Below are 20,938 nucleotides of genomic sequence, written 5' to 3' on the forward strand. Positions count from 1 at the left end.
TAGAGAAAATGTGAACGGTGTCTGTAATACGTAGGAAAATCTCGAGATCCTGACCAGATAGAAATTTACTGTCTCCGGCATAGTTGTTTTAGAGATCATAACCCGCTGGTGGAGAGTAGTTCAGAATTTTCTCACTACGTAGCGCTAGAATACATGTGAAATTATCGCATGTGATATATCTTGAGATCACGTCCAGATAGAAAGTTACTGTCGTCGACAAAGTTATTGATGAGATCAAAGCCTAGTTCTTGATGCACAATAGTTCAAAATTTTCTCAATACGCGGCGCTAGTATACACGTGAAATTCTCATATAAAATATCTCGAGATTCTGACCAAATGGAAAGTTACTGTCTTCGGCAAAGTTTTTCAGGAAGTCAAGATCTTTTCGTTGGTGGAGTAGTTCAGAAAATTCTCACTACGTGGCGCTAGTATATACTTGCAATTTTCGCATATACAATAGCTCGAGTTCCTGACCAGATAGAAAGTTACTGTCTTACGCAAAGCTGTTCAGGAGATCATAGTCTTTTGCTGGTGAACAGTAGTTCAGAATCTTCTCATTAGGTAGTGCTCATATACATGTTAAGTTCTCGCATGTGATACATCACTAGATCCTGACCAGATAGAGAGTAAATGTCTATGGCAAAGTTGTTCAGGAAGTCAAGATCTTTTCGTTGGTGGACAGTTGTTCAGATTTTTTTCACTACTCGGTGCTAGTATACACATGCAATTCTCGCTTATATTGCGCATTTCACACCAAATTGGACTAATAAGCGCGTTTTCACTTATTAAAAGTGCAATCAGCAATACAATACCTCGAGGTCCTGAGCAGAGAGAAAGTTTGTTTTCGGCAAACTTGTTCAGGGGGTCAAGACCAGTGCTGTAAATTTTCATATCATTCGATTGATGATTAACTAATACAACCATTCAATCAATTCTGTGTAAACGAATTCTCACATGACTATAATTTGAAGAGCCCCTTTCTCATTCGAAGCTCATTGTCACTGTCAATTGAGTCACTCACTATCATTTGATATACGACAGTGGAGTATGGAAGAAACCCAGAAAAATGGTTCCGAACAGACAAGTCGACCCGAGGTCGGATCAATGTAAGGCTAATTTAAGGTTGATGTCGACCAAATGTCGTGTTGTTGTCGGGTCAATTTTGGGTTCATGTCGGGTCAATGTCGGGTCAACATTGAGTTGGGGTTTGGTAGAAATCAGGTTGGTGTCGGGTTGGCTTAGCTTTCTCGACGGAATTTCGACCAGAACTCCGTTTATGTGTAGGATACACTCAATTGAATGATATATAGCGTTTCTCAAATGAGAATGATCCATGCCTTCGTCAAATGACTAAGCAACTGATATCACCCATTCGAACGAGGTCCCCTTTTATAGTGAATAGCTACTTTTCTCATTTTCATCAAAAATGTTCAAATGATTTTGAGAATTTACAGCCAGGGCTGAAAAAATCACTAAAATTCATCAAAGTTCACTATGGATGAAAAATTCATTTCATAGTTAATGCTGGTGATTTTTTCATGATTTTTTCATCCCTGTTTACAGCACTGGTCAAGACTTTTTGGCTGGTGGACAGTAGCCTAGAATTTTCTCACCACGTGGCGCTAGTAAACGTATACAATTCTCGCGTATGCTATAGCTCGAGATTCTGAACCGGTAGAAAATTACTGTCTTCGAAAAAGTTGTTCATGAGGTCAATGCCTACTGCTTGGTGCACAATAGTGCATTAGTATACACGAGAAATTCTCGCATGTAAAATATCTCGTGATTCTGATCAGATAGATTTCGCTAGTGGACAGTAGTTCAAAATTTTCTCACTACGTAGCGCTAGAATACACGTGAAATTCTCGCATGTGGTTTGTTTCGAGATCCTAACCAGATAGAAAGTTACTGTCTTGGACAAAGTTGTTCAGGAGCTTAAAGCCTATTGCTTGGTGTACAATAGCTGAGAATTTCCTAAGCGGCGCTAGTATACACGTGAAATTTTTATATATCAAATATCACGAGATCTTAACCAAATAGAATGTTACTGTCTTCGGCCGTTGTTCAGGGAGCCAAGGCCATTTGGCTGATGGACATATCGAATTAAATTTTTTTCACATCATTGCACTTCTATACACGTGCAATTCTCGCATTAGATATATTTCGAGACCTACTAAACTGTTATCGGCAAAGTTGTCTAGGAGATCAAAACTTTTTCGTTGGTCGACAGTACAGAATTTTCTCACTACGCGGCGCTAGTGTCAATATCATAAAATAAAAATACAATTTACATCAGCCTAAGTGGGATAAGACCAATATATTCTGGATTTCTTTTATTGGTGAAGATTTTAATGCAGATTTGTGGATACATAAATTTGAGTGAGTCGTTCCACTTGATATTAGTGTTAACACGTATCTCAGATGGAAAACATTATCTTAAAAGATCAATATCGCTGAAACTTCCACCAAATGAATGTTTAGAGTCTCCCTTTCATTTAGGCTAATTTCAAAATGTCTTATCGAGGGGTAAAGAACAAAAAAAATCCTTGTATTTACGTGTGCATGGTCCACGAGACTAGCTTAGAGAGTGAGGCACTTTTGCTCAGTTGAATGGAGAAATTTATAAAACCGTATACTACCGATCATAAGTTTAAGGACACCCCCTAAAAACGTCCAATTTTCGATCTTTTTAGAACATTTGAAAGATTTTGAATGGAAATACGAAGAGACAAATTTCTCTATATCATTTTCAAATTTTGTATACCAAAGGTTCACCCAAAGTTACACTATTTTTCAAAATTTACTCTGAAGAATCATAATTAATTTTCTCGTAATTGACGGTGACAGTTACTTCCTGACCTTAAGCTATAGCATATACAAATATTTTACATGCACACTAGCGCCGCATACCGAAAATATTCTGAAATATTTACTGTTCACCAGTAAAAAAGCTTTGATTTCCAAAACAACTTTGCCGAAGACAGTAATTTTCTAGCTGTTCGGGATCTCGAGCTGTAGCATATATGAGGATTGCACGCGATTGCTAGCGCAGCGCAATGAGAAAATTCTGAACTACTGTCCACCAGCCAAAAGACCTTGACCTCCTGACTTTCTATCTGATTAGGATCTCGAATTATAGCATATGCGAGAAGTGTTATTTATACGAACGCCACGAGGTGAGAAAATTCTTAACTACTGTTTACCAGCCAAAACGTCTTGACCCCCTAAAAAACTTTGTCGAAGACAGCAAATTTCTAGCTGATCAAGATCTCGAGCTATTAAATATGCGAGAAAGGCACGTATAAACTAGCGCCGCATAGTGTGAAAATTCTGAACTATTATCACTCAACAAAAAGATCTTGACTTCCTGAAAAACTTTGCCGCATACATTTACTTTCTATCTGGTCAGGATCTAGAGATATTTTATATGCAAGAGTTTCACATGTATAGTAGCGCCGCAAAGTGAGAAAACTCTGAACTCCTGTCCACCTGCGAAAAAGCCTTGACCTCCTGAACAACTATACCGAAAACAGTACCTTTCTATCTGGCTGGGAACTCGAGATATTTTATATGAGAATTTCACGTGTATATTAGAATCGCGTATTGAGCAAATTCTGAACTATTGAGCACCAAGCAAACGGCTTTGACCTCCTGAAAAACTTTATGAAAGACAGTAACTTTCTATCTGGTCAGGATCTCGAGATATATCACACGCGAGAATTTCGCATGTATACTAGCGCTACGTAGTGAGAAAATTCTGAACTACTGTCCGCCAGCGACAAGGCTATGATCTCATGAACAACTTTGTCCGAGACAGTAACTTTCTATCTGGTCAGGATCTCGATATATTCCATGTTGTAATCAATTAAGTCAAATCCCACGTAGTATGGTCATAGTTCATGCGATTTCCATGTACATTTTCTCTATTATCCGCATTTTTTAGGTGTTTACTGTAACCAAAGTTTTGCTTGTTAAGACCAAAACAAGTTTTTTTAGGAATACTCGTTGGTTTCAGATCGATCCGTAACTCAGCAACAGAATGGCAATGGAAAACTCATACTCAAAGTACAACAGCGCGAGTAGCGGAGGGTTAAAGAACGTATCCCAAGGAACATTTCGAGTTTTATAGTGGTTTTATAGCATTCTACAAGTCTAAATCATGGTCTACAGAACCTTCATAAAACCAAAATTGTTACTTGGGATCAATCATTCCAAGATTTCGCAACCGTACCAAACAAATTCTATACTACATAAGCTCAAAAGCGTTTGACAAGCTCTAATTGCGTATCACTTCCGCGTAAGCTCCGTAGACAGGCGCGTTGATTCCGACAGCCGCCAAAGGTTTAACCTGCACCAAAACCGCTTAAGGAACGATCTCGAGTCAGTAAAACCGTTTAGAGCAAAACATCTAAATTACGTAAGATACGAAAATCGCGTAAATTGCGAACGCCGCGCGAGACAACCGTAGAGAAAAAACTTATTATCACATAAAGAGTGCCACCAAAATAAATGTGATAGCCTATGTTGGCAAGTTGATTAATTTTGGTTTCCTCCCTGGATATTCTACTAATTTGACTATTGAGCTTTGTGTCATATTAGTTATTTTACCGCACGTATCCATAATTTCAAAAATTCGCGACCGTACCGAACAAATTCTGTAAGATAAAAAAAAATAACTTTTGGTAAGCTCTACCGAATTGCGAATCACTTCTGTGTAAGCTCCGTAGACGTAGGCGCGTTGATTCCGACAGCCGCGAAAAGTTAAACATGCATCGATGTATCAATACCACATAAGGAAAGATCGATTTTACAGCCACGTAGGGTTTAGTTCATAAAGGGTGATACGGTCAAAATTTGGTCAAGGGAAAACGCGTGTAAATCGGTGAAATCGTTTATTTAAAAAATCAAATTAAATTTCTTTTTCAAGTTCAATTAGTATAAAATTCAGGAAAAATATTCAGTTAGGCTTCCGCTTTTCCAAATCCGAATTGCCGGGCCTTACGCTTGACCCCTGCCATCAGATTTTGTACAGCCACCTTGTCCACCTTCTTCGCCGCAGAAAGCCAGTTTGCCTTGAACTGCTGCTCGCCCTTAGCAGTTTTTTTGGTCTTCTTTAGGTTCCGCTTGACAATAGCCCAGTATTTCTCAATTGGGCGGAGCTCTGGCGTGTTGGGAGGGTTCTTGTCCTTGGGAACCACCTGCACGTTGTTGGCGGCGTACCACTCCATGGCCTTTTTACCGTAATGGCAAGATGCCAAATCCGGCCAAAACAGTACGGAACAACCGTGTTTCTTCAGGAAAGGCAGCAGACGTTTATTCAAACACTCTTTCACGTAAATTTCTTGGTTGACAGTCCCGGAAGCTATGAAAATGCTGCTTTTCAAGCCACAGGTACAGATGGCTTGCCAAACCAGATATTTCTTTGCGAACTTTGACAGTTTCATGTGCTTGAAAACATCTGCTACCTTTCCCCTTCCTTTGCCGTATAAAACTCCTGTCCCGGAAGCTGCTTGTAGTCGGCTTTGACGTAGGTTTCGTCGTCCATTACCACGCAGTCAAACTTCGTCAGCATCGTCGTGTACAGCCTCCGGGATCGCGCTTTGGCCGTCGTATTTTGTTTATCATCGCGGTTTGGAGTCACTACCTTCTTGTAAGTCGATAGTCCGGCTCGTTTTTTGGCTCGATGCACGGTTGTAGACGATACACCCAGCTTATTTGCGGCATCTCGGAGAGAGAGGTTAGGGTTTCGCTTGAAACTACCGGCAACTCTCTTTGTCGTCTCAGCGGCTTCCGGTTTTCGATTTCCCCCCGAACCAGACTTCCTGGCTGTCGACAAACGTTCCCCAAACACTTTAATTACATTTGTAACGGTTGATTTGGCAACTTTTAGCGATTTTGCCAACTTTGCGTGCGAGTAGCTCGGATTTTCGCGATGCGCGAGCAAAATTTTGATACGCTGCTCTTCTTGCTTGGACGGCATTTTGACAACTGAAGAGTGAATTCCAAAATCAAAATAGGAGCAACATTCTACACACACACCTTCAAAATGAGGGGTGTTCAGGTTTTTTAAATGCAAAATTGAAAGAAATACGTCAAGTTGATATTGACCAAATTTTGACCGTATCACCCTTTACATTAACATTGACTGCTGTTCTTGTACTTGAATACAAAGAAATAATTTAACTCAAATGCTTTAACCGCATATTTCAGAAATCTCTATTGAAATCGCGTATTGAAAGAATAATATAGTAATTGAGGGGAAAATAATACCTACAAAAGTTTAAAAGTTATTAATTGTCACATACCTCTACTTTTACTTATTTCCTAAACTTGTTAATCGGCTCAATGCTATTGGTCTGCTTGCGTTTTCTTATTGAAGTTCTAGACTAAATAGGAAGATGTATGCTACAACTTTAAAGGTTAGTTGCCTCCCTAAGCGGACCCCCCGCATCCTAATTCTTTTGTTAATCTACTTAATATTATTAGACTTTTGAATTTTCTTATTTAAGTTCATTTGATGATTATGATATCTCATTAGTCTAATTTAATAAATTTTTGAAATCTCAAATTCGCCTAATCAATCATAACCCATGCTTTATTAAGTACCTACACTTGTGCTTGCAATCTAAAATTAAACGTGTTTAAAGTACTTTTGACTTTGACCTATATTTATTATATCTTAGTTCGACCCAGGTGACACCTTCAAGTGACTAAAATGCTTCACTTTGAAATTAGTTTCCTAGCTGATTTTTAAATTATATAGGGCATATGATCCAACTACGCTCAAACGTTTCCACTATGTCACACCACAAAAATACCGTATGCGTGATAATGTTTGCACCATCCTACAAATAAGGTTCCCGTTCTACCTGTGCATACTTTGCCTTTGTTTTCTTTGCATGCACGTAACCTATGACGCATTTCGCGCCAAATCGAATCGAAGCTGGCAGCACCTGGCAGCACCCTCTCAGATTTCAATAAAATTTTATGGATGTGTAGACTTTGACTAAATAAGCACTTTTGCATACTCAGTTTTTCCAAAATTTATCTAGACTAACATTTGAGAAGGGCCAAACTTTTTCTGCCGATTTTTTTCAAAAAAATATTATGGAAAAATGACAACTCCAACAAAAATATGTTGTATGGATAACATTTAGAAAATTGACCAAATTATCGAAAAAAAAAATACTAAAAAAAAATTTCATTTGATACCTACACTGAAAAAATCGATTTTTAAAATTTAAAGTCGATATAAAAAAATTGCCATGTTTGATTTGGATGAAACTTTGCCTCAAGATAGGTAATTATGTTTACTACCATCCGTCCATACATCGCGAGATGGGCACTTTTAAGGAAAAAAAGTTTTTCTTACAAAAACTTTTTCATGTCTGAACTGATTTTTTTAACGTACCAATGAACCCATTTGTGATTCAATTTTGTCTAATCAGCAACTAATCACTTGGATTAATCGAGAATTCCATATGAAAAGGGCTTATATCATTAGAAAATAATATAATTGATTATATTGTCTACTACTGAGGCAAAATCCGATACTCCTATAGCAACTTAGAATTGTTAGCTCAAATTATCCATAAAGAATTAGGTATGAATAAAATTTAAATTGAGATCTTCTTTAGAATCAACAACGATTTGGGAAGTAAACGTATCGCATCATAATTCTATATGCCCTTCTGTTATTTATACCTAAACCATTAACATTATATACCTACCACTTCATTCTACCTATGAGCACTATAAACTAAGGTTGATTTCATACAAGCAACAGTCAATCTGATAACGAAAGTTGTGAAGACAAGTTGTAGTAAAATTATTATCATGGACCAAAGTAGTAAATTAAGGCTCAAAGGATTGAAATGTTGTGCAAATATAAATAATCCGAGATGCAACCGAAATAAGTTACGGGCCATATCGTCATCGATGGTAGAAAAAATACATTCTATGGGATATAACCACGAAATTAATGAAACGATGAGCATTTGTGAGTCATGCCGTAGCGTGATATCTCATAATAGAAGTCCAGGTACGAAAAAACGCCGATCGGTAGGAAATGAAGTAAATATCCAACCGTCGACTAGTGGGCAGCAGCATAGTGATGATCCAGGTCCATCAATGAGTGGCCATCAACCCGTAGATGAGCTAGGTAAGAACAGTCATCCTGATGATTCTATCAACTTTTAACTGCAACCTCCTAATTGCACTTATTAATTATTTTTTCTTCTTCTTTCCTTCAGATACGGTACCATCGGTTCCATCATTGGAGTCAGTTCCATCAGCAGATGATCTGCAACGCCCATACAATGTTAAGAAGTTTGATGGCTTTGTGGAAACGTTGAATTTATCTCCAATTTCATCGAGGAACATGAGGAGCATGGGTTATCGTTCAATAAAATCTCTAGAAATTACACAAGCAGTGCGAAAAAAATATATTTGGCCTAGATACAGCAGACATTAGCAAAGTAGAGGCATACGAAGAAATGATTGTGCAGCCAAAGGAGAAGTTCAATTCCCCTACAGCTGACAGAAAAGATCAGATAACAGTATTATCAGTATTGCCAAAGTCTTGGTCCGTGAATAAAGTTGTAGCAGAATTCAACGCACCAACGTACATGGTGAGGCAGGTGAAGAGCCTTGTTAATGAGCAGGGTATTCTAAGCACACCCAATAAAAGAAGTGGGCATGGAATCAACGATGATACAAAAAAACTAGTTAGGGAATTTTTTGATGACAATGATATTAGTAGACCTAACTTTTTTTTTCCTTCAAAGTGCCCATCTCGCGATGTATGGACGGTTGGTAGTAAACATAATTACCTATCTGGAGGCAAAGTTCCATCCAAATCAAACATGGCCATTTTTTTAAATCGACTTGAAATTTAAAAAATCGATTTTTTTTCAGTGTAGGTCTCAAAAAAAATTCCAGTATTTTTTTTCGATAACTTGGACAATTTCCTAAAAGTCATCCATACAACACATTTTTGTAGGAGTTGTCATTTTTACATAATATTTTTTTGAAAAAAATCGGCAGAAAAAGTTTGGCCCTTCTCAAATGTTAGTCTAGATAAATTTTGTAAAAACTAAGTGTGCAAAGTAGCATATTTTGTCAAGGTTCACACATCCAGAAAGTTTCATTGAAATCTGAGAGGGTGCTGCCAGCTCCGAATACGATTTGGCGCGAAATGCGTCCCATACCAAATCGATAAAATAAGAAACCCCGAAGTTATTTCAAACTGAAACTATTGATATGAGTGAGGGGGCTACACATATGAGATAGAGCAACTGTTTCTGAATAATTCATCTGAACATACCAAATCGGTAAGATAAGAAACTCCGATATTATTTCAGTTTGGAATCTGACTTCCATTCACTCAAAAAATAAATCACATTTCCAATGGAAAATATCCATTAGAATTTCACATAACTTTCATGTGATCTCATAATTGTGAATCGCACTACATAATCACATGAGCCTTATGTGTCCAATGAAAATTATGTGATTTATCACATAGAATTCATGTGATTATATGAATGTTATGTGAATTTCAGATAAAAATCATTAATTTTGTTATTGGAAAAATATCATGTGCGTTTCCAATGGAAGCTATATGAAAACTTTTTTCGGTGTTGGTACACCGGCAGTGTTGGCAGAAAAAGGGTTTTCTGGTTTTTAATTCAAACCATAAATATTTGAATAGCTATAACTTTTTTAAGATACATTCTAGCACCATACTTCCTTAGTTGTTAGGCACTTCCTGGACTATATTTGTACATAGGGGAAATGACGGCTTCGGCATGCCAGACTATTTTCGGCAACCCAAATTGAAACACTATTTTCACTGGATTTTCTTACGAAAACACTTCGCTGAATGCATGCAAACGATTCTTTATGCTTTCAGCTTCAATTTGACTATATTTTTACCACTGAGAAAAAGCAATCTAGCAAGGTTTTCTTGAAATGCAACACACGCACTACAAATTGTAGCTGATTTCGAGTTGCCGATAATAGAACAGCAGATTTACATGCAGTTCAAATGGAATGGTTGCCGAAGAAAAACTGGTTGCCGACAATACTCGCTCTCACTAGAGAAGAATTGAGCTTTGTAAAAGCGTTTCAAAACAGTTTTTGACAATTCTTTCGACTGAAATTGTTAGAGCAGCTGGCAGCAAAAGATTGTAAACAAACCAATACTGCATATGTGTGCGTTCCTTAGAGAAAAAGGCTATAGAAAGAAGGTCGCTGCTTAGGTTGCCGAGAATACGTAAATTCCCCTACTTAATTGCACCGTTGCACGGTTCATGCAAAATTGTGGTCTCTAGGGATAAAAATGCAGAAAAGTTGGTTTTCTCATACTAATTTCCATACAAATTTCAAACGCAATGCGGAAAGCCGAGTTACAACCAATCGTCCCCAAATTTTGCACAGTTGTTTGGGACTCCAAATGGAACCAAAAAAGGGTTGTTCTCGATTGGTGCGGTAAAGTTTGCGTTTTTCCGTATAACGATGCTTTCTACTTACCCTAACGACGCCATCGGTTGATCCAGTTATGATAACATTGTCATTATCCCACTCGTTTTTGTGTGAAAATGTAACACACAATATCTGTTGCATCCGATCTGCACATCCAATGCTTGTGTTAACCTTTGCGAGACAGTCTCCGTTTATTGACCACACGTAAAGCCATGTTGCAGAACATGTTGCGATATCGCCCTGCAAATAAAATTGGGTTGTTAAGGGGTATAGGTAAATACGTATTCGTAATCTGCATTAAAAATTGAAACGAAATCCAAAATATCACCAACTTTGGTGCAGTGGAACTATTTAAAATAAATCCGATTACGTTATCAAAAATCACCATCTTAGTGCCCCTCGGTGGGAGTTTGTATGGAAGCGAGGTGTCAAATAATAGATTAAGCGACGGAAATTAAAAAAAAAGATTAACTTGATTTGAACATCGAGATGAATGTCTAATGGGTTCGATAAAAATATCGTTGTGCTCAGAAAACGAAGCTGTTTCAGATGATGCATAAAAACCGGTATGTTTTTTTAATTAAAAACCCAGTTCTTGAGTATCCCATGTTACATCCTTTCCTTTCTAAATTATAGTTATAGAACCAGTTCCAACCCACAGTGTTATCGAACTTTTAGTCAGTGCAAACCTTAGGTTTTGAAAACAAAAAAAACAAACTGGCCTTTGTCAGAAACCAAGCAGACCCAATATTGATATCCGATCCAGGTTGGAGCTGAATAAAAAAAAAACGCTTAAGTAACGTCCGCACTTCTGTGGCAATTATCGCTACATATCACACTAGAGTGATGCAAAATTTGAAATTTTTGCTCCACAATACTTAAACGATTCCAAATCGGATCCTGACTAACCTCTCAAAATTTGAACCCATTTGGTGAGAAACTGAGATGGCACAAACCATTTCAAATTTGTATGGGAATTAGTATGGTAAAACCAAGATTTTTGTTCATGTCTATCTAATAATTCACCATATCGGTTTGCTTCAAAAACTTTCAACTGTACTTGTAGGAAATTTTCTGAGTTGCAACTTTGCAGAAGACCACTTTTTGATTAAATGCAAGGATCGAAAGTTATCAATGGTTCAATGCGCTGATGTCTTATGATCATGCTCAATCAACTGCTCAGCAGGCAACATTGGTGTTTCTGGGGCGTTGAATAGGACACAAAAATCATGGCTACTATGCCACACTGAAAATACAGTGTTGCCTACAGAGCAGCTGCTTGATCATGTCATAAGTTTACCAATCTCTTAAATAATTAATAACATTTTCCTGTCTCGTTTTACATAGAAACGATCTTGAGCAAACTTGTAGCTGAGAAAATTTTGTATAAGAATGGATATCGAACTGTCTCGCAGCTCAATATGGAAAAATACTAGAAGGCAATGAACAAAAAGTTGAGATTTCCCATAGTAATTTACATGTAAACTTCAAATGGCTTGTGCGAAGTCTGTTTCTAACCAAATGAGTTGTAACTTTGGGAGGCTAATCAAGACCCGATTTGAAACCATTTAAGCACTGTGGAGCGAAAAAGTCAAATTTTGCATCAGTCTAATATCACACATAGTCCTATACTACGTCATATGTGTTGTATAAAAATTGAATATGTATTTCTGTTTAAACTGTCAAAATCCTATAAATTTACACGCTGTTCGTGAGATTCTGTTTGGAGAACTCAATATGAATATGTATTAAGAATGTCAAACATAACACTTTGACTGGAAATCTGGTGGCTCATCCTCCAAATGATAGCTAAAGATGTTTAAAAAAAAATGTTTGGTGTGGCGGTAACTCTTGAAAACGTGATTTAGAGGTAGCTTGTTTGAAAAAAGTCCTCTTATATATCATAGTCATTGCTTATTTATTTTTTAATTTTTCCAACTTGCCTGTATACGGAAATTGTTGGAGAAAATGATTCTTTTCCGTCTAGACAAATGGGTCGAGTCGAATGGTTTACTTTCAGATACGCAATTTGGATTTCGGAGAGGCAAAGGAACGAGCGACTGTCTTGCGTTGCTTTCAACTGAAATTCAACTGGCCTATGCGCAAAAAAACAGCAAATGGGTTCAGTTTTCTTGGACATTAAGGGGGCTTTTGATTCTGTTTGTATCGATGTCCTTTCGGATAAACTCCACGATAGTGGGCTTTCACCAATTATGAACAACTATTTGAGCAACTTGTTGTCTGAGAAATATATGAGCTTTTCTCATGGAAACTCGACAACTTCACGAATTAGTTACATGGGTCTCCCCCAGGGCTCATGTTTAAGCCCGCTTCTTTATAATTTTTATGTAAAAGACATTGATGGTTGTCTTGATGAAAATTGCTCGCTAAGGCAGCTTGCAGATGACGGCGTTGTGTCCGTTATAGGGCCAAGTGCACCGGACCTGCAAGGACCATTGCAAGATACCTTAGACAATTTGTCTACTTGGGCTATGAAGCTAGGTATCGAATTCTCTCCGGAGAAAACTGAGTTGGTTGTTTTTTCTAGGAAGCATCATCCTGCACAGTTACAGCTTCAACTAAAGGGTAGAACAATCACTCAAAGTATATCTTTCAAGTAGTTAGGTGTCTGGTTCGATTCCAAATGCACATGGGGAAAACATATTGCGTATCTGAAACAAAAATGCCAACAAAGAATCAATTTTCTTCGTACAATTACCGGAACTTGGTGGGGAGCACACCCGAAAGATCTGATTAGGTTGTACCGAACAACCATCCTTTCGGTTTTAGAGTACGGCAGCTTTTGCTTCCAATCCGCAGCAAAAACACACATTCTTAAGCTGCAACGGATTCAATACCGTTACCTTCGTATTGCGCTAGGCTGTATGCACTCGACTCATACGATGAGCCTCGAAGTACTCGCGAGTGTTCTCCCACTGACAGATCGTTTCGCTGAGCTGTCTTTCCGGTTTCTCATCCGTTGTGAAGTATTGAATCCTTTGGTAATAGAACACTTTGAGAAGCTGCTCGACCAAAATCCTCAAACAAGATTCATGAGTTTGTACTATGAGTACATGACGCTGGAGGTTGGTCCTTCTTCATTAATCTCCAATCGTGATTGCTTTCAAGCCTTCTATAGTTCCTCTGTAAATTTTGATCTGACCATGATGCAAGAAATCCATGGAATACCAGATCACCATCGGTTGATGGTTGTTCCCTCAATTTTTGCAATCAAGTACCACCATGTAAGTAACGATAAAAGATTTTTCACAGATGGGTCAACCATAAATGCTTCCACTGAATTTGGTGTATTTAATCAATTTCATAGCGCCTCCTATAAACTGCAGAAACCATGCTCCGTATACGTTGCGGAACTCGCAGCTATATTTTACGCAGTAGAGCGAATTGCCTCACTGCCTTCTGACCATTATTTCATTTTTACGGATAGTCTTAGCTCATTGGAGGCTATTCGTTCAATGAGGCCGATGAAGCACTCCTCGTATTTCCTGCCTGAAATACGAACTAAACTGAGTGCTTTATCTAACTGCTCCTATACTATCACCTTAGCTTGGGTCCCATCTCATTGCTCAATTCCGGGTAATGAGAAAGCGGACTCATTGGCTAAGGTGGGCGCTATGGAAGGCGATATTTTTGAGCGACAAATCGCCTTCAACGAATTTTTCTCCTTTGTTCGCCAGTAAGTCCTCATCAGTTGGCAACAAAAATGGAATGATGGTGAATTGGGAAGATGGTTACATTCTATTCTCCCACAGGTGTCGAACAAACCATGGTTCAAAGGGTTGGACATGAGCTGCGACTTTATACGCGTTATATCAAGGCTTATGTCCAATCACTGCTCGTTAGACTCAAACTTCTATCGAATTGGGCTCTCAGGCAGCAATTTATGTGCGTGTGGCAGTGGTTATCACGATATCGAGCATGTTGTTTGGTCGTGTACCTTACACCGTGTTGCCAGATCTGAGTTATCCACATCCCTCAGGTCCCGAGGAAAACAACCGGCGATACCCGTTAGAGATGTCTTGGCGAACCGAGACCTTGACTATTTGAATTTAATTTATGTGTTTTTAAAGCGGATAGATTTGAGGATTTAGAAGTTAGTGTCATCTTGTGTTCTCCCAAGTTGTTAGCTACCCATCGGTGTACCCCCATGTTTGTCTTTTTCATCAGAGTGTCGCCTAGTTCGAAATCAAGAGCACATTGCTCTCCAAACCTTGTGTTCACAATCCCTACCCTGCCATCCATTTGTTACAATTTGTTACCCCTAACCTTGAGATAGCCGCGAGTAATCGGCCCCCGCTTTACTAACGTTAGTTTTAAGTAATTTTGTTATCTAAACAATGAATATCGGCTCCGCAAAGCTACAGCAAATGAGCCTGGAAAAATAAACGAATTATTAAAAAAAAAAACTTGCTTCTTTTTGTCGTTTAATGTTAGAGGTAAGGTGAGGTGAGTTTGTTCTAAGGTGAAAAGGGGCGTTATTAATTCTACTTGCCTACCGGAGCACAGTGAACACATTCTTATTGACAGAATTTCGGTTCTGAACGAAAAAAAAACTTCTTTTGAAAAGGAGTTGAACACCGGTTTTGTATTGTTTGTAGTATTTGTTTTCAAAACAATGTTTTTATAATTTTTCATTATAAGTTGTTATAATTTTTAAAAATAAGTTGTAGAGAAGAATAAAGTCTTTCTATGAAAATAAATATCACTGCGTCCTAGCAAGAAGTACGGCAAATATATTATATTAACAATATAATCCACTCTTTCGCTAAGCTGGCGAACCAAATTTTTAGCGATGAAAGCACTTCTGTGGCCAAAAAGGCTACCAATGTATTTGTTTATCGTCACGAGGGGTAAACCAAATGAAAATTTGTTTAATGTTTCAAATGAATGTATTTCAGCATATTATTTTATTTGATGACAACAGTGACATGTCAGACAAATTTTAAAGTAATATAATACACAATGTAGTTAATGAAAATAATGTGACTCTTACTTTTGTAATAAGTGCTACACTCAAAAAATTCCACACGTCATCATCATGTGTCTCACACTTAATTTTGCGCTTATTGTGAAACACATCCATTTCATGTGTGAATCTTATGCTATGAACCATGCATGAACACTATGGATTTGAATTGTGACAAACTTGGATTCTATGTCCCTTATATGGTGATATCAATAGCTTTGCACATCATTGTTCAATATTCTACTTTCGCGACTTCTACTTTACCGACTCTAAAAATGAATCAACAAATATATAAACAAAACTTCCATAGGCCAGAGCTTTCACATATATTTTTAATGGGACTGATTTGGGATTTGATCATGGACTGTTAGGGTGTGCTGCTGCCGGAGTCTTCGTTCGATCTCACTGTGCCACTGTTGCTCTCATATATGGAGGCGGATGATACGATAAAGTCACAACTCTTGTTTTCGATGTTTTCCTTTCTGAGCAAGCAATTCACATCGTATTGAAATGCAAAACACTTTAAATCCATTTGTTTTGAACAGTAGTGTGATTCAATGTGCAATACACTTGAATGGATAGTGAAAGATTTTCAACATTTCAAAGTTTGAAACACTAGAAATTAACGTGTATAACGCATCGAACCAAGGTGAAATACACTTAAAGTAAATGTGATTGTGCATTTAAAAAATCAAGAGCTTAAACACTTCGATCAAACGTGTGGAATTTTTTGAGTGTATATTCGCACCCCTCGATTGTAATTGAATGATTGTTGCTGACCTTTGTCAACGCTAGATGGTGCGTGAAGCAATATTTCGCTTGATTTAAATTATCAGTTTTTTTTTTCGCTTAGTGTTTCCTGACATAGTTCCCAGCTAAGTAAATAACTAAAAGTGTTTTTTTTTTTCTGAGAAGAAAGTGTGTTTTCGGCATCATCGGAAGGAAAATTGTTTTTGCGATTGGCAATTCGCCAACCATTTTGTGCACCATCGGTGCGTGGTAACGCATACCTGCACCATCGTCATCGAGTGTCAGCATCTGTCATCTGTCTCCGCATTTACACCGCTCATCTATCATCGTGTGTTCAGCTGAGTGCCGACCCTCACATAAGCACACACCAACGAAGACCGCCCACACATGCGGATCGAAGATCATCCACGCTGCCCGTTGCTCCGCTGCTGCTGTGTAAACGCTCGGTGGTAGTAGTATAGGATTATGAGATAAATTTTTGTTCTTGTTTCTTTCTTTCTCCCATCAGTTAAATTTTAAGTTTGTGTTCCTGTGTTGGTAGTTTTTTTTTCTTCGTGTATTGTGTCCGAGTAATTTTGATTATCGTTCAGTGGTAGAACGTTTTTCGCCCCCACTAGTACGGCAAAATGGACATTTTGTCGCAAGACGAAATGGACGTTTTGTCGGAAGATGACACTCCTTTGCCACGCGTTGGCAAGAAGGGTCGAAAATGTACGTCATCTCAGAAGACAGATGATGCCATCCCTGGTTCATCGTCTCAGTCTGGCAAAGGACAGGCTCAGAAAAAACCCGATCGCGAGCCTATCCAGATGACTCGACTGGCCCATGGGTTGTCTACTTTCAGCCCAAAAACAAACCTTTGAACGTTGTTCAAATCTCAAATGATTTAACGAAGCGATTCTCGGCCGTGACCGAAATCACGAAGGTTAGGCACAATAAACTTCGTGTGTCCGTCACTAACCTGAAGCAAGCTAATGAGATTGCTGTCTCCCAGCTCTTTACGCTCGAGTATAGAGTTTACATCCCAGCTCGTGATGTTGAGATCGAAGGTGTGGTCACCTAAGCGATTCTGACCCCCGAGATCTTGGAGAAGCAGGCGGTTGACCGTTTCAAGAACCGTTTGCTTCCCCCGGTGAAAATATTGGATGTCCAAAAACTGGGCTCAGTATCTGTCAGCGAGGGTAAAAAGAGTTTTACCCTCACATACTCGTTTCGTGTGACCTTTTCTGGTTCAGCCCTTCCTCACTACATCGAGCTGGGAAAATTTCGACTACCTGTGCGCTTGTTCGTTCCCCGGGTCATGAACTGCCAAAACTGTAAGCAATTGGGACATACGGCCTCCCACTGTGGCAGCAAGGCACGCTGTTCCAAATGCGGAGAGAAGCATGGGGATGACACCTGTGCAGCTACCGCACCAAAATGCGTGTACTGCAAGGGATCTCTTCATGGTCTCTCGTCGTGCCCGGTGTACAAACAACGCGGGGAGAAATTACAACGCTCACTTAAGGAACGTTCCCGGCAGTCTTTTGCAGAAATGCTTAAGACGGCCACGCCATCGCCCAAGGACAAAAATCCCTTTTCTCTTTTGTCAGATGACGAGACTGACTCTGACATGGCTGAGGAGGGAACTTCTTTCCGTTTTTCTGCACGGAAACGAAAACGCATCCGTTCGCGGAAAGTTGACAATGAAGAACCCCAAATCAGCTAGCCCAAATCAAGGAGTGGTGGAAAAAAGGAGACTTCTACTCCTCCTGGATTTCGAAGAACTGACTATACCCAGGATTTTCCACCAAAATTGTGGACGATATCCTCAAGTACCTCAATATTTCTGATCCTCTCAAAAGCATTGTTCTGGCAATGCTTTCTTCTATGAAGACCCTCTTGAAGCAATTGACATTGAAGTGGCCCCTTCTTGCATCAATCATTTCCTTCGATGGATAATTTTCCAAACGAGGTCGGGGATTTGATCACTGTTCTATAGTGAAATTGTCGAAGTCTTATTCCTAAATTAGACTCATTTAAGTTTTTAGTTCACAATAATGAGTGTGATGCATTTGCTCTTTGTGAAACATGGCTCTCTTCAGATATCGATCTTCCTTTTTATGATTTTAACATTATTCGACTGGATCGTGAGGAGGAGGGGTACTTTTGGGGATCAAAAAGTGTCATTCCTTCTATAGAGTGAATCTTCCACAATTTCCAGGTATTGAAGTTGTCGCATGTCAGGCTATTATTAAAGGTAAGAGCCTTTGTATTGCTTCTTTTTATATTCCTCCTAGAGCCGTTGTTAATCGAAAACAACTTTCAGATATATGTTCAGTACTTCATGCTCCACGGTTGATTATGGAAGATTTAAATTCCCACGGTACAGGCTGGGGGAAACTGTATGATGACAACCGTTCTTCTATGATATATGACCTCTGTGACAAATTCAATATGACAATTCTCAACAATGGAGAAGTAACACGTTTGGCTGGTCCATCCTCAAATGGAAGTAAATTAGACCTCACACTTTGCTCTAACTCATTATCGTTGGATTGCACGTGGAATGTGATACAGGATCCCCACGGTAGTGATCACTTGCCGATCAAACTTTCGATTGCCAGTGGGTTCAATACCTCGGAATCCGTTAACGTCGCGTACAACCTCATCCGTAATATCGGTTGGACAACGTTCAAGACCGCGATAGAGGAAGCCGTGTCGTCGATAGAAGGGTTTCCACCGTTGGAGGAATATAACTTCCTCTCCAATCTGATCTTGGACAGCGCGTTTCGAGCTCAAACTCGGCCGGTTTCTGGAACGTCTTTCCGTAGGAAACCTCCTTCCCCTTGGTGGGACCAGCAATGCACTGAGGTTTATCGAAAAAAGTCCGACGCATTTAAGCTTTTCCGGAAACGTGGAACACCCGTGCATTTCGAAGCGTACTCGGCTCTTGAACGCGAACTCAAGAGCCTCATGAAAGCTAAGAAACGCGGTTACTGGCGGCAATTCGTGGACGGATTATCGCGCGAAACGTCGATGAACGCGGCGCGAAGAATGCGTAACCGGTCTTCGAACAACGAGAGCGAGGAGTACTCAGATCGTTGGATTCTCAAGTTCTTGCGAAAAGTATGCCCTGATTCCGTGCCGGCACAGATGATTCCTTGCGAAACGACGAATTCGGGAGACGAGATCAGCCAGCCTTTTTCAATGCTGGAACTCTCACTCACGCTCTTTTCGTGTGGCAATTCGGCTCCGGGGGCTGATAGAATCAAGTTCAACTTGTTGGAGAACCTCCCAGGCGTAGCTAAGAGGCGCATGTTGAATTTGTTTTGTCAGTTCCTGGAGCTCAATATTGTTCCGGATGATTGGAGGCAAGTGAGAGTTATAGCCATTAAAAAGCCTGGAAAACCCGCGTCAGATCATAACTCGTATCGTCCCATCGCGATGTTATCGTGCATTCGAAAATTGTTGGAGAAAATAATCCTTTTTCGCTTGGATAAATGGGTTGAGACGAACCACCTACTCTCAGATACTCAATTTGGTTTCCGTAGGGGCAAGGGAACGAACGACTGTCTCGCGTTGCTTTCCACAGAAATTCAGTTGACTTTTGCTAAAAAAGAGCAAATGGCTTCTGTATTCTTGGATATCAAGGGGGCTTTTGATTCAGTATCGGTTGAAGTCCTTTCAGACAAACTCCACGCTTGTGGTATTTCTCCATTAATTAATAACTTCTTGTACAATTTGCTGTCAGAGAAACATATGAGCTTTTCTCATGGAAACTCTACAGCTTCTCGATTTAGTTACATGTGTCTCCCCCAGGGCTCATGTTTAAGCCTCCTTTTGTATAATTTCTACGTCAGAGAAATTGACTATTTTCTAAGTGACAACTGCACGTTGAGAAATTTGCAGATGACGGTGTAGGGTCTATTACAGGACCCAAAGGGGTCGACCTGTAAGGACCCTTACAGGATACCTTAGATAATTTGTCTACTTGGGCTATCGGGCTAGGTATCGAATTCTCCTCGGAGGAAGCTGAGTTGGTCGTTTTTTCTAGGAAGCATAGCCCTGCACAACCGAAGCTTCAACTTTTGGGTAAGCCGATCACTCATTCCATGTCTTTCAAATATCTTGGCGACTAAAACTGACATCATCAAACTGGAACGTATCCAGTATCGTTGTCTTCGTATCGCGTTAGGATGCATGTACTCGACTCATACGATGAGTCTAGAAGTGTTGGCGGGCATGTTGCCACTATCGGATCGATTTTCGGAATTGTCCCTCAGGCTCCTCACCCGTTGTGAAGTTATGAACCCAGTGGTAATCGATAACTTCGAAAAGCTTCTTGAGCTGAACCCTCAAACTCGTTTTATGTCATTGTACTACGTGTACATAACACAGGATGTCAGCCCTTCACAGCATGATCCTCATCGTGTATGCTTCTCCGACTTCGGCAATTCAGTTAGTTTTGATGTATCTATGACGCGGGAGATTCTTGGGATGCCAGAACATCATCGTTCCATGATTGTTCCGTCAATTTATGCTGCAAAGCTTGCAAGATCGTTCTTCACAGATGGATCATTAATAGAGGCGTCCGCTGGTTTTGGTATTTATAACGAATTTCATAGCGCCTCTCGAATGCTTCAAGCTCCCTGTTCCGTATATGTTGCTGAGCTGGCGGCAATACATTATACGCTAGAAACGATCGCCTCACTTGCACCAGATCATTATTTTAT

General features: G+C 39.4%; 1 protein-coding gene across 1 annotated transcript in view; it reads right to left on the minus strand.

The window, feature by feature from the left end:
- LOC135712159 (WD repeat and FYVE domain-containing protein 3-like) overlaps nucleotides 1-20,938 on the minus strand; it is an 89,593-nt gene that overhangs the window by 44,614 nt on the left and 24,041 nt on the right. Inside the window, exon 9 of the mRNA XM_065235124.1 lies at nucleotides 10,535-10,726. Coding sequence (XP_065091196.1) covers nucleotides 10,535-10,726 — 192 coding nt within the window. The remainder of the gene's footprint in view (nucleotides 1-10,534; nucleotides 10,727-20,938) is intronic.

Source organism: Ochlerotatus camptorhynchus, unplaced genomic scaffold, assembly GCF_037179485.1.
Source record: "Ochlerotatus camptorhynchus isolate MF236.1 unplaced genomic scaffold, CSIRO-AGI_Acam_v1.1 ptg000459l, whole genome shotgun sequence".
In the NCBI taxonomy this organism is placed as follows: Eukaryota; Metazoa; Arthropoda; class Insecta; order Diptera; family Culicidae; genus Ochlerotatus; species Ochlerotatus camptorhynchus.